General features: G+C 37.7%; 1 protein-coding gene across 4 annotated transcripts; it reads left to right on the top strand.

Annotated features, from left to right (window-relative positions):
- Positions 1 to 1,231: 1,231 nt before the first annotated feature.
- On the top strand, positions 1,232 to 12,004 carry LOC131789386 (uncharacterized). Of its 4 annotated transcripts, none has more exons than XM_059106492.2 (7): positions 4,862 to 4,969; positions 5,065 to 5,184; positions 7,576 to 7,614; positions 7,995 to 8,333; positions 9,708 to 9,791; positions 10,619 to 10,729; positions 10,952 to 12,004. In XM_059106492.2, exons 4-7 carry the CDS (start codon positions 8,009 to 8,011, stop codon positions 11,005 to 11,007), a joined length of 576 nt encoding a protein of 191 aa, XP_058962475.2. In that variant the 5' UTR covers positions 4,862 to 4,969; positions 5,065 to 5,184; positions 7,576 to 7,614; positions 7,995 to 8,008; the 3' UTR covers positions 11,008 to 12,004. The 4 variants fall into 4 exon arrangements, with proteins under 4 accessions (XP_058962476.2, XP_058962474.2, XP_058962475.2 ...); XM_066158513.1 differs by having other exon boundaries at positions 5,065 to 5,122; XM_059106493.2 differs by lacking the exons at positions 4,862 to 4,969; positions 5,065 to 5,184 and adding an exon at positions 1,232 to 1,362.
- The last annotated feature ends 3,225 nt before the right edge of the window (positions 12,005 to 15,229 follow it).

The raw sequence follows: 15,229 nt of genomic DNA on the forward strand, positions 1-15,229 counted from the left end.
TGACTAATACTGTGGCTTCAAAGGTTCCATAACCCAATCGAATGGTATAGGAATTTTTCGAATTGGTCTTAGTTGCAAATATAAATCTTCATAGAGGCTCTCCATTCTCAAATTATCTTTTCCCGATTTTCTCATTACTGATCTGTGAAATATTCGTGCCTCGCCTACATCGTGACTGCATTTTTATCGTGTAAAATATAGTTGTTTTGTACTTTAACTTTTCAACCGTTCACCATCCGAAAGCCTGAAAATCACTTGCTGAGCGTTAAAACCCCAATTTTCAACTATCAACATGTTCTGCTTGCTTAATAAGCACAGACGCCCTCGAACACAGAGATTGACTTTGATTAGTTCGAACAATGGAGAGAATATTCACCAAAGCGGCCAACGAAGAAATTCCAGGTAACGAGCTTGTCCGAGCTTGTTTTGAGTAACCCATTTAGTAGCAATCCTAGGAGTTTTCTTAACATTCTTCAGGGTGAATTTGCGCAAGAGTTCGATGATCTTTCCTTGTAGAGAAAGGTCACGTATTGCACATTTGTGTTGAAATCTCTTAATATGATGATCTTCATACGCGTTCGCCAGAGTTTTCCTTTACCATTGAAAATCTTCGAAAAAGAATGTTCAGTTAGGAGGTCTGTGAACGGAACCAATCAGCAGACGCTAGGAATGAATAGTTTACAATCAGTGTGGCTTCTAGCCAGCTATATCATATACCAGGTATGGTACATGTCTCCATTCCTCGTGTCTCCTTTCCTCATTCAACGATGAAGGTGGGTTTCGATAATGATCTAATTTCATGGAAAACTTCTCAGATGTTACCCAGTAGACTACTGATGTTTTGATGAGCGAGCTTCAAGCCTTTTCGAGAGGACATCTCCTTTTGACCACTTTGAACAGTTAGATAGCGTCGATCAGAATTAGTTTTCAGTCTTACAGATTGAGTGCGGGCGAGTGGACTACGATTTGACGAGACACCTAAGTAAACGGATATGTTAAAAGCTGCTCGTTGAATTCGCCGAACCAAAATGGCGACCGTAAGTTCAATGCCATTGAATTTCATTTTTAGTCGAATGCTGCTCTTACCGAACCGTCGTTTTTAGTTCGGACTTCTGAGCTTTTTCTTTGGTGAAAAAAAAAGCTTATCAGCAAAGATCGAACGCCATGACTTGCATTAGTCCCACCCGTAACTATGACATCAAAGTGTTTATAAAATATCCACAGAGTAAACAGATTAATGGCTCTCACGAGTGAACAAACTAAACTGAATTGGTATTATCAACACTAGTGGATAAAATCGTACGTAATATCGTTTATACACTTGAATATGTGAAACCTACTTGGCTTGAAGACAGTTATGAAGTAAGTTAGAGACTTTCTTTGATAACCAACTGCACAAAGTAGTGTACAAGCAACGCTCCAATGGAGTACAAATATCCTGCGTTATAAATCCTATTAAACGTTTTAGTGCCAAGCATCGTTGAGTATTTTTACGAGTTGTGCCCTATTTCGATTAGCCTGTAGGGTGAGTCAAAATGCAAACAACGAGTAAAAATTACTCGGCGATACTACACACTAAAACGTCTAATAAGTTATTTATCGTATAACTGCTTTTCTTCTATTTTACGAAACGAAACGAAACCAGGAGAAATATGGCAAAACTAAAGGAATAATGCATTATATTATCTAATAAGGTAAAGATAACTTTCAGAAGGATTTTGGAGTAAACGTTAATCTTTAAGGAGAATTTTAATTGACTTAATGCATTTCGCGAAATCGACTATTTTCACCCTGCGCCGTCGGTGACAGTGTGACCTTCCTCGTGTCACGAAAATAAATTTAAACATTATTACACATTAGTGTATAACCAAAGCTATTGTGTGACACGAGAATGGCTTCATCGTTACCGCTGAGTGAAAATAGTTCATTTCGCAAAATAGTAATTGCTCTACCATTACTACTTTACGAGATTGATTTTATATGGGTAGTGAAAAAGGAGATAACGAAGATCTTCGGGAATGTACTATAATATAAAGTTTAAACATATTTTTCTGACCCGAAAAGAAAGACATAATTGTAGGGTGAAAATAGTCTATTTTGCAAAATAGTATATCTTCTAACATTACTATCTTACGAAATATATTTAATACGGTTTAAGACTTAAGTGGAGGCCAAAATGTTGGGTACTGTTCTAATTTGTAATGTCTAAATCTATTCGAGTGACATGAAAGAGGTCACGTCGTCACCGTAGGGGAAAAATAAATAGTAACTCTTCCAGAATTCAGTACTATTCAGCGAAATGAATAAAAATCCTTCTTATCAACTGACGAATACTCCTTGTGGAAGTTATCCTTACCATATTAGAAAATTCATCTGCATCATTCCTTAAGTTTCGTTATATCTCGCCAGGTTTCGTTTCGTTTCGCAAAGTAGTAGAAGCCATATTTTGATCTGGTCTGCAGTTAGCAGACACTTATCAGCTTCGGCTGTTTAAGAAACTGGAAAGGGGTATCATGTTCTCTCGAATCATAGCATTTTTTCATTGTCTCTGAGAGACCTTACTGTAATTTGCGAAACGAAACGGAAAGAAAAAAATGCAATTTGCGAGATTAACTCAAATCGGTAATTAGCGAAGGAAATTCGTAATTTCTGATTTTATTTCAAATCCGAAATTTCCGAAAAAATATTTCTGTAATTTGTACTTGTGTGAATTTAATGAATCAATGCATCGGTTATGTGAAAGAAAAATTGCGTCTTTAAACCATAAAATGCAAACCTGTTATTTGAAAAATGATTCGGCGATGACGCTGTGCTGTTTAAATCATCAATTTACGAAGTGAAATGTGTGACATGACACACAAATTCAAGCGTGACTTGAGTGTATTAAATAGGGGAAAACTGTGTATCTGAAAAGAGAGAAGATTGCTTAGTATGAAACTGCCAACAGTGTTTTTATAGTTAGGGAGATAAATTTAGTAATGATATGCTGTATTCACGAAAGGATACGAGAAGCAACTGGTCAGTATCATTTAAGCACTGGCACAAGCCGAGTCAAAGGCACACGCGTGATCAAACAGTAGAGGATCGAAAAGGGGAATTGGCGATATTTCTGTAACAATTTTAGTCTAATATTTAGGTGCCAGTTTCGCATTCGCAAGACAAAAAATAAAGAAACGCAACGACCCAATGCGAAAAGTTGTTCTCTCTTTTGGCATATTGAGCGTGACCAATGCTAATCGTTGTTCCGCGAGACGCGAGTGACTGCGAATGCCGAAGAATTTCTAGTTTCAAACTTTCTTTGTCATTCTAATTTGTTTGTTTGGTAATTATGCTTACTAATAACATGGGATTAAATAGCGGTCAATTCTTATTAAGGCTCCGCGACAGTTCTCATTATGCGCTGTCACATTAGGTAAACAAAGCAGAAGTACTTGAACGGTAGCCAATCTATTTACGTCACTTTTTCTCAACTGTTGGGCGGCGCTGGCATTTTACGTTCTGGCAGTGACTCTGCTGAAGATGGCTTTTGGTCTCATTTTAATGCTGCTCACTAGCTCTTCCATCGTCCGTACTGAAGGTTGGCGTAATTAGTCTTAACAAAATTCCTTATGATTTCAATTCGCTTCATAATGATGAGGAGAACCTGCCAAAAAAACATTTTGAAATAGGAAGATCTATGGTCTCTTCGGGCGCCATGGCCTTCCTTCCGCGTGTTCTATTTCACGTCTGGATTATCGTTGCCCAGAAATCTTGAAAGAACCCATCTCTTTTTTTTTACTGAGCGATTCTGACTGAATGGGTAGAGAAATCGGATTGAAGCGAAAGAACCGCTCAAAAGGTCTACGATAATATAGAAGTGTGAATTAATTTTATTGAGACCTGTATATCATTTTGATAAACCGCCGTCACGTGCTTGTACACATCTTCCTCACGATCACGCCTTTCGCCTGTGGGAAGACTGCCAATTACTTTGAACAATGTTCATTCACGGATGAATTGATTCCACTCATTCCGTCAATTTTAAAATGGGAGAAATTTAAATATCAAAGGTGAAAACTTATCAATCTATATATGATGACAGCTATATTTGGGATCAGCTCGTAAGTCAGCCTACTAGTCCGAAATAAAGGCCTAAGTACTTATTTCGTCTAGAATAAAAGCAAATTTCCAAATTTTTCCCATTATTATGGAAGTACCTCTTGATTTTGGGCAAAATAAAATATCTTTGAACGACATTGTCGCAATGGAATTAATATTTGGTTATTTGAATGTTCATAAGTTGAACGTTTTATGGTTAACTTGAACAAAGTACGTATTACAAAATTTAAATTGAGCACAAAATAACTGATCTCGAACGAACTAATCTTGAACGACCTCGAATAAATTAGGACACGACTTCGAATAGACCTGAACGAATTACACAAAACATGTTTCCTTTTACAGTTATATAGCAATCGAACGAAAATATGCCTACAACTTATCTTACAAAACAAAAGACGTTACGTAATAACAAAAACCTACAATACGACGAAATGAATAGAGAAAAAGATTAGTGAACGTTAAATAAGCACGATCCATAAATTAAATGTACTTTTGTCCACTGAACGTAAACAATCGATCCGCCTTCATATTTTAAAAAGAAAACATTCTCATGAATTCCATCTTAGTTCTTTTGATGGCGATTAGTGACTTAATCAATTTTGATGCTTGTAAGTGTTTTGCACTCCGCCGACAGATGTTTTTAAATCAAGAATGTTTTGTTTATTTAAGATAAAGCATTTTTTGGTTTACGTAAGATATCATGGGCTGTCAACATTAGTTCATATACGTGAGTTAGATTAAGAAAGCGGCAGTAAGGAATCCGAGATCAGGTTGAAAGGACTGTGCTTTATTCGAAAGGTGTGTTTTCTGCCTTTGTGCAAGGACTGGAAAATATCGCGTCTTAAGCGGGATAACGCCTCACAGAATTGTGAGTATATCAACATTGTACGTATTCTAGAGAGCTTTTTGTCGCTTCTGTTATATCCGATGTGGGCGATCCTCACGTGTATTTTTTGCTTTCAGTTGACAGGCTAGCGCGTGTGCAAGGGAAAACTCGCTGAATAAACAAGTTCAAAAATTGGTAAACCCCGAAGACTTTATTTTCCTGGTGAATCTTCAAAATCAGTAGTACCCGAACCCGTGGTACGAAACATTAAGCTACATTTGCAATTGATCCTACTTGTCATGCCAAAGGTTTATTACGTAAATTACATCATGTTTTTGACTGGGTCTTAATTTCGTTTTTGGTTTGTTTTAATATTCTTATCTCTATAAAGAAAATCCAACCTTCCGGGTACTTCCACGCAAAATGTTCTTTTTAACCAACGGTGAGCGCAAAATGCATACAAGAGGCGCTCCCAGTAAGAGCATGGACATGAATTGAGTGTTGTTTGAAATAAACATCACCTCTTTGGAATGCGCACGTAATCGCTAATTGAGTTTTCTCTAAAAGATCTTTCCTGCTTTAAGAGACTGTCCATGAAGGATATTTTTTTAATCTTCTTTCGGTGGCTCTATACTAGCTTTACACCTAATCTTTATCAAAAACGAAACAATGAATTCGAATTAAATCATCGCTCATCACTGAACTATGTTAGTAGTTCAACTTTATTATACTTCTGCCAGATGTTATGATTGTCAGTAGTTCAACTTTATTATATTTCTGCCTGATGATATGAATTTTCAATCGATCTATCATCTGATCTATCATCTGCAATAAGAACAGCCGCAATGGTGTGCACAACTGGTGAATGTTTTATTCTTTTTCTTTCTTTCTTTCGGCATTCCTCCATCTTCATCGTTATCAGCATATTCACTATATTTCTCATTGTAGTCTCCTTTGCTTCGCTCTCTCTTCACTATGAATCCTATTCTTTTTCTGCAAAATCAAGCCTCGATCTCTCACATTAAAGCTTTCATCTGAGCCACTATGTCAACGCCTCTTTTGATTGACATCGTGCTATTTTTAGGAGGCTAGATCCTATTTATGCCTTGTGGTTTCCGTAAAGGCAAAAGGAGATTGGCGTCACATTCCACAAAGCTCACGCGGATAAAAGAGTTTGACCCACTTCTTCATATCCTTTTTCGTATGTATGCTTGTGCTTATTAGTCGCACGCACATATAGTGGACGTTGTTTCGCCTTTACGGTGTGAACATTTTCACATTCGCCATAAGTTTTTTCCAGTTCGCCAAGAAAATGGCTGGAAAAGAAAAAGACTTCACAAACGAAGAAGGGGAATAAACAATCTTTGGGGAAAAAAGAAACAGATAAATCTTCTTTCCATTCTTTTAGTGCTATGGATAAATATGTCTAGCAGTAAAAGCCTAGTCATGCTGACATGCATACCATGGAACTCTCTAAAACGATGTAATGTTATCATCAGTTTTTCTAACGAAATTTCTTATCGTATCTTTCAGAACAACTTATGGACTCCATCGATCCGAAATACCCAGCGCCCGAGCATTTTACTATTCCTGATCTAATTTTTTTTATTAAAAACTCATGCATTTTAACTTTCCTTGTTGTCCGATTTTTACGGTCCGATTCTTGTGACGTTTAGTTTTAACTTCTTGTGCGACTTTGACATATCGTACATTTTTGTTCTTCTTGTTGTCGAATTTATGTTAGTATCCCGTAAACTTATAGTTTTCCTTGACGTTCGATTTTGACGATTTTTCCGTTTGCATCGCGTTCTTTATTGTTTTCCTTAATGTCTGATTTTACGTTAGTGTCTCGTGCATTTATAGTTTTCTTTCTTGTCCAATTTTTCGTTGGTATATCCCGCCTTTATAGTTTTCTTTGTTGTCAGACTTTTAAGTAAGGAACTCGTGCACTTATAGTTTTCTTTCTTGTCCGACTTTTTACGTTCGTATCTCGTGCATTTAAGTTTTCCTCGTTCTCCGATTTTTACGTTAGTATTATGCGCATTTTTTGTTTTCCTTGTTGTCCGTTTTTACGTTAGTACTTCGTGCACTTATAGTTTTGCATATTTTACGATACATTTTATAAAAGAAATGAAAAACTTGTTCCTCGAGCAATGTTGAGTTATATAAGTACTTGGGTATTTTTAAGAACACTCGCGAAGTGCGGAGAAGTACTCGCCTCCGGCTCGTGCTTCACCACACATCTCTCGTGTTCTTAGAAAATTCCCGCGTGCTTATGAAAACAAAACCTCCTGGCCACTCCTCCATTTCACTGAACCATTCTTCCTTTCCGTTTTCCTGACCTTAGAACCTGAAGTCAATAATGGAGTTTAATTTAACCACACTGTAATGTCTGATTAAGATTTCCATTCATCCACGTTGTTGATAAACATTATGTTAATACTAGTGAAGATGCAAGTGTTCCCTTTGGAGACTTACTGATGAAGTAGACCTCCAAACTGGACCTTTGGAACTCCTTTTTCGGGGCAATCTAATAAACTTGATGGTTTTAACCTTGGAAAAAAAAAAACAGAAATCGTTAGACCTCATATATCAAGTCTTCAAATGGAGTTTTCCACACTGATAGGTCTTCGATTTTTACTTTTCAGCGTCAGCCGAAACCGGAGTTAAGAACTATACTATTTTTGGTAGGTACGATTTGGATAATACAAACGGCAAAAGTATAAGTTGTGTCTCCTAATGGGTTACTAGCATACTAGATACACTTTTCTTGAGCAAATGGTTTTGACGAAGAGCCTCCCTAGTCCCTAGCCTCCCTCCCTCTCCCCAAGACAGTTTGGTTTTCCAAGAGATATTGTTAATTTTATGCCCTGGTTCCAGAAGATGTACAAGACTTAGGCGCCAGAAAGGTCAGAAAGTAAATGATTTCATGCCATATCATCACCATGTCTTTGCTTTGATGCTATAGGGAGGGGAACGGGGGTGATCCATTAATTCTCCCTCCCCGTCCGAAACCCCGTGCCGGCAATGGCTGTAAGATCGCTGTATATTTTGATCTCCTGAACAGCTAGTCTGGGCGAGATGGTCGAATTCCCTTCATGGAATATATCACAGTACAGACAGACTGACTATTTCATCCTGACGAGTTCGGAGTACCGAGTAAGAATACAAAAACTAAGCTCCGACGGCTCGACGCAGTCCTGCATCGAGGAAGCAGAGTGGTATAAAAGATGTCGGGCATGGGTAAACATGACTTACCTCGGTAACGACATGGCCGGTGTTAAGATAATTGTCGGGAACGAGTCAATGGGTGGGGTATTCAGGGTGTATCTCTATTGCACTGGTGGTTCCGGGACCTGCAGCTCGGATCCGTTAATGGAAGTTCATCTTGTCATCAGAGATAAAGGTAAATTTCATATTTCACTGTATTCTTAGAATGTTTCACGATGCATACTGTCACGTCCTTTTTGGAAAACGAAACGTCTGGTCCTCTAGAGCTTGGAGTTAATTCACTTTTGTCACAGATGAATAATAATGATAGTAATAATTATGGTGTATCAACGTATCTGCACCAAATGCAAATGACTCTTCAGCTGTGAATAGTAAAGGAACTACAATAAAGATGATACCCTAAACATAAATATATGTTATTTGCCGGCTGGGAGGTCCGTATGGTGAAAAACTGTGACCTTGGCCTTAAAAATGCTGCTGCATAACTAACATATTAATTTTTTTTTAAAACTTAACGAAATGCTCTCCGAAAGAACCCGAATTATTTTGGACTGTCACAAATCAAAACCAGTCAATTAATGACCTAACGGAAAGTATTATACACTCTCATCGACGATTAATTTGTGTACGAAGATTTACCTCTGTTCACTAAGTAAACGGCGAGGAAAGTAATTGTAAGTAAATTCAAATTTTTTATTTTGAAGTTGTGAGAGTTTGCTCGTTTGTTTGCTACAATGGCGTGGGTAAATCTGGTCTTTCCTCCACAAAACCTAAATTCGAATGATATACTCTAACGAGACACAAGGGGCTTTAATGCGGCCTTTTCTCACTGAATTCCTTCTGTCAGTTTCTGTTGTGCAATTTACAGTACAAATGTCCAAATTGAACGGACTTCGTATATTTGTTGTAGACCTGAGATTAAAACTTCGCTCGTCTTTCACTACGAATAAAATTGTTTAAAAAATTCAGATATTAAATGAATGAAATTTCCATCAGTTAGTTCAACTGTAACCAAATACCTCATGTTTAACTTTCTAAGTACTTTCTGTGACCAATTAAAATTAATTGCAGACGGTTTTTAGGCCGCTTGTCAACCAACGTAAAGACCGCGTTAAGAACCAATCAGATTGCAGGATTCGTTACCGTGCCCTCTGGAAAAAGAAATAAATACATTCATAATATACCGTAGTCACTAATGTTCCCCATAGCCACTCAAAAACTGCGGCTGCGGTAATTTGTCTACATTGGAAATGCTGGTGGTAATAATCAGCCTTTTAATTTCCTCCTTCGTTACAAGTGGAACAATTTTACCAATTAACACAGGAGGAACGACTTTTTTGATTAACATTGTCTGTATCGTTATTTTCACCGGAGAGGCACAGGTCTACTGGCATGGACTCGGAACTGAAATGTCAGGGATTGAGCCCAATGTCATTTGGGGAAGAGCCACTTCACTGTTAAAGAGCCTCTTTTCTCCCACTTGTAGTTTTATCATTTTCATAATTCTTACTCGCTGTTATTTCTCTTTTTATCTTGACGTCACCGGCAGCCTTCAAAACGAACGCGAGCGCAAGTGTTGTAGACCCCACACAGAAAACAAAGAACACTAGCGCTCAGCTGAATAGAGGAAGAGGTAGGTTTACTGTACTGTACAATGATGGTCCTGGTGATAAACCCCGAGAAACTCCTTGGTAGACCGTATGCAGTGCAGTACTGATGCAACTGTTGATAGTAGTGTGGTATCCTCCCTCTCAAACGAGCCCTTTAGGTTATGAAACCCCTCTGACCCACGCCTAATGAATCAATTTTTGTAAACTAGTTTGAGTGGAATATAACTCTAGCTGAAAATCCAAACGCTTTTTTTAAAAAATTTGACGAGTAAAGAAATCCATATCTTTTTTTTCATTTAAATACAAAAATCTAATCGTCGGCTCGCCTCAAATTGAAAATCTTAATGACATGTTCTCTTTTTCGTAATGCAGGTTGTAGATCATGACAATGTATTTAAATTAAACAAAAACTCAGTTGTAATGAATTTACATCTTGTCTACTCTGCCAGCACCCATTTATCGCTTTCAACAACAACATGATGGATGCAAGCCAGATTTTGAAAAATCTTAAAAGCATTCTAGTTTGACATATCAAATATTTTAATGCGTTATCCCTTGACGAAGGAAAAGAACCAGAGCCTATTAGTAATGTCCTCCTGATGATTCTTCCTCGAGATAGAGACTTAGAAAGTGTAAGCGAAGGAGTGAAAGTAAAAAAACCTCTTCATACGTATGTCAAATTCATCTCCGCGTTATCTTTATCAATCAACTATTTCTGTTTTTTACAAAGCTTAAATGTTGTGCAAAGAAGGATTTCGAGCACGAAAATTGCATTTTACATTATCTTTAAGTTCCATCAGCAATGTGAAAAAAACTTTAACTTTAACTCCAAGTCATTCATTTTTGACAGAGGCGAAATCACCAGTCCCATATACATCCACTATCCCGACTACCCAGGGCTTACAACTACCGGAATCGAGGTCTAAGAAAAACAGGAATGGAGGGTTGAGCCGTAAAACAGGTAGGTAGGTTCACAGCGCAAGGAAATGCTGATTCCTTTAAAAGTCCAACAGAGATGTTACATCTGCTTACAGCGGAGAGCAGTTTTCTTTAGTAATCCCTCAATGGATTAGATCATCTGCGATTATTATTTATTATTCGTTTATCATAATTTGAAACTAAAAGTATAACTGAAGACCATTTACTTCTTCACAATTTTCACTGCGTTATCCTCATCTTACAGGAGTCTCTGCTCTTCTCCAAGCCGTCCTTCTGTTTGTGATGGCGGTACTTATTTAATCTCGCTCGAAGAATACCGAGACATGAAATCATGTATTTGACGTAGTGCGTCCTGATTTGAAAGGATCTTGATAGAAAAAACTGTTTTCATCTCTTCATTATGATATTTGACGTTACTTAAACTTGAAAGTTTCCAAAAGACACAGCAATTTTAAAGGTAAAGAAATTATGAAAACTTATTTTCTTAAGCTACTATAAACGGTATTTAAAAGGAAAAATTTTGAGAAACAATTATGATGTAATTAACTAATGTGAGATTTCAAGCATGATGATAAGCTTTGAAAAAATTTTAGAATTAGGAATCAAGAAATAGATCTCTTTTTTGAAATAATTTTGTTAGTGCCGTCTCTCCTGCTAAGCTAGTTGATGTCATTTCAAGTGTAAAGTTATTGAATGAAACAGTAGTTGGCAAAAACGGATTTCCACGACATATTTAGATTAATTAGCTGCTGTTACAAACTAGAAATATTAAATCGGTTTAAACGCTTGTAAAGGAATAAAATTGTGATATGTTGACTCGAGGAGAAAGTTTAGACACGATTTCATAGAAATTGTTTAAGTAATATTGTAATCAGTGGGGCTTATAGAATTAATTTCATTCTGAAACAGTGCTTTTGCAGGAATCTCAGAAGAAGAATAAATCGAGCATAACTTGTGGAATAAACTGAAATGAGAAGCACAAAATGACTGTCTCTTCCCACTGAAAGAAAGGCAAGCCGAAAATATATTGGCTCAGAAACAAATTCAGTTACATTTGAGAGGAAAGCTCATTCCTAAACGTAACTCTGACTCGAAAAATGCACTTTTAATAGGTGAATTTCGTATAGTCAATTTTAATTTCTTTTTGCTTTGTGACCGGTCAAGTCAATACCTCAGCACTCACCACTGTCAATTCATAAACTCGTCATATGACAACATTTTCTAATTAAATAACGTGGCATTTCACTGGATAAGTTTCAAAAAGTAGATAAATGTTTAGGTTTAGACACCGGCTGTGATTGGGAAAGTCAAAGCAAAGGGTATCAAAGGTCTATTGTGCGTGATAAGTCATTAACAGAAGAAATAGCAGTTAGTGATAACGATATAGAGAATAATGCATGGGCGCGCGTTTATAGGAATTTCTCTTCGAGCGTTTAACACGATAGCTCACGAGTGAGATGTCGAGTTGAACGCGAGAAGAGAAATTCCATACCTACAAGCAACCATGTATTATTTTGTTTATCGTATAAACACAATAGCCATTTATTGGGAATAAAATCCGATTTCATTAATGAATGAAAATAAATGAATCGGCAATCCTCGAATAATAATCGTATAGTGTGTTGGTGCTGACTCTTAAGATGGAAAAATGCACTGAATCATGCCTATAAAAACAACAGTGGTTGTAATTTTCAATTTACAAAATTCTCATTTATTGAATTTGTCCTTACCGACAGAAGAAGTCTTTCAGGTAAACGGCCAAAATCGGCTGGTGGCAAATCTTCCAGTTGTCGATTTTCATTCTCAGACGAGAGAAATGCCAAGACCAAAGCTACTGAATACACAACTTCCGGTTTTTCTTTTAGTATATTGGTTTCCTTCCCCTTCTAGGAAAGTTTGAACCTCATTGTCTGCCAGCAATACGGATTTTTTAGTGTTTTAGCCACCATAATTCGAGAAAACTCCGACAAAAAACTTGTATTGAGAATCGTGAATGCTTTGCCGTTCATTCATCAACCTGACCGAGTGGCGCCAAGGGCGAGTGACGTATAAGCAGCTGATTGGCTACATCAACACACATGAAAAATTACGATATTTTTTCACGTGTGTTGTTACGGCTTTTCTCAGGGCTGGAAATCCTTGTATAACACCGCGGTTTATGTGATTAAAAAGTATTATCGTTTGTCTCACGATGTGGTCACTTATGACGTAAATTGCGACGTTTCAACTGCATACTGCTAGTCTTCATCAGGCGATCCCCGATGTTAGAGAAGGAAAGGCGTACGTGTTGTCTTCAAGTCCGAAATTACACCAAGATCAGAGCTACTGAGAGCGAAAGAAGTTGATCCGGCTAAACAAGACGGCGTAGTTTACAGGATTCCCTGTGAATGCGGCAAAGTTTACATCGGCGAGACTGGAAGACCGATGCAAGACAGAATAAAGGAGCACGACAGAGACATTCGACTAGCCCGTACCCAGACCTCCGCTGTTTCAGAGCACGCCCACAACACCGGACACCAACCGCTTTGGAATGAGGTTAAGTTTATTGATCGTGATCCTCACTGATACACTCGCAGGGTCAAAGAGGCAATTCATGTAAGACTTCATTCTAACAACATCAACGGGGACAGAGGAATAAAAATTCCTGAAGTATGGAAGCCCACGATCAATAACACAACAACAGGAAGGCCGTACGACAGCGGACCACCGAGGGAACAACTCACTAACATCGAGGATCTAAACGCGCCAGACAGAGTTATGGAAAAACCAACCAACAGTAGGGCATCCTGCTTTATAAGAAGACCCGAAACCACTCGACCTTATTGCCTGATGAAGACTAGCAGTATGCAGTCGAAACGTCGCGATTTACATCATAAGTGACCACATAGTAAGACAACGATAATACTTTATTATTATTATTATTATTATTATTATTGTACTTTACTACAACTAACAAGCACAACCTTTTTTACGAAAGTACTCAGTGATGTGTGAAATTAGCTGAAAACAGGTTATTTATAGGAAGGAATCACAACCCTATCCCTCTTTCTCTCAGAAGCGACTGAATACATATGGGATTTCAAGTTCGTATATTTTGGTTGAATGATCAGTGGTTCCCTAATACGAGGTGTTTTCCTGGAACACTACTTTCAATTCTGGGCTAATTTGATAAAACTATTACACTTGTAATCTACAAGTCGGACGGTTATAATTACAAGTGCAGACGAAAACGACTTTAAAAACATCGTTGCTAGTCCAGGTTACAAGTTTACGTAATTACAGGTGTAGTGCTACATGCGTAAAAGATGGTAAGTATCAAATTTAAAAAAAACTTTTAAAAGTCCGACTTGTATTTCAACAAGAGTCCACCTTGTAAATCAGAATACCAAATGTTTCGTTGTTACAAATTAGCTGATTGACGTTTGATTTTAGCCTTGATTGACAGTCGATGGCGCAAATCGTTTTAGTAAGTTTACCTTGAGATCAAATGACGCGTTTTTTCAGTTGTGAAAGAGAAAATACTGTTCCTCGCCAACTGACCTGTGGTTTTTCTGCTGACCCGTTTATTTCCCGTTTCGTTGACCTGTTCTGTAGTAATTTCTGACTGGATAACGCCACAGAAGTAAGTAATTTGCTTTGAAACCAGGTAATTTAGTGTTAACAACTGAGTTGAAAACGTAAATTAGCCATCGTAATGGGGCGTTAGCCCCTAAAAGAGCGTTAGCCCTTCGTCAGAGCGATTGGATCACTCTGACGAAGGGCTAACGCTCGAGACGTCACCTTTCGACTCGGTTGTTAACACTAAATTACCTGCTATACTCTCCCACCGACGCAACACCACACTTTCTTTAGAAACTTACCTCTTTATTCATTTGCTTTGAAACCAGTTTGATTTTCAGTATTTTAATTTCATATTTTCTGCATGTAATTCATGAATCGCTCGCTGTTAGATTTCTTAAGAATTATGTATTGTCTCTTACAGATCGAATAAAACGAAAGAAAGAAGTATACGATTCGTATCCAGTCAAATACTCCATAGCCACTTTATCCCGGGACCAGCAAATAGTCGCACGTAACTTGTAAACATTGAGTATTTCTTGTGAAAAAGGACATTAGGGCGTAACAATATGTCATCTTCTAGTGAAGAGGAACTTGACGAGCTGCTGAGACGTCAAGTTAAACGCCAACCGAGGAATTTCCGAAAAAAAAAAAACGGATTTTCAACATTAAAAATCCGAAGAAGTTCCGTCGGCCTGACCTGTCCTTCGTCCACCTTTCGGAATCAATAGGCTCGCGTTTGGAGCATAGGAGGAGACGTAACATTGTATTGACGGCAAGGCAGAAACTTTTAGTGTTTCACCTCTTTCTTGGAACAAATTCCTTCTATTACGTAATACACTCTTGTCATTGTATCTCCAAATCAACTGTATGGTATATCATTTATCGCTTTGTCCCTGCAATACTTAGCTTTGCGCCGAAGTTCATACGATGGCCTGGCCAGCCTCTAGGTATCGCCGCTAAA

This window comes from Pocillopora verrucosa, chromosome 11 (assembly GCF_036669915.1).
Source record: "Pocillopora verrucosa isolate sample1 chromosome 11, ASM3666991v2, whole genome shotgun sequence".
Taxonomy (NCBI): domain Eukaryota; kingdom Metazoa; phylum Cnidaria; class Anthozoa; order Scleractinia; family Pocilloporidae; genus Pocillopora; species Pocillopora verrucosa.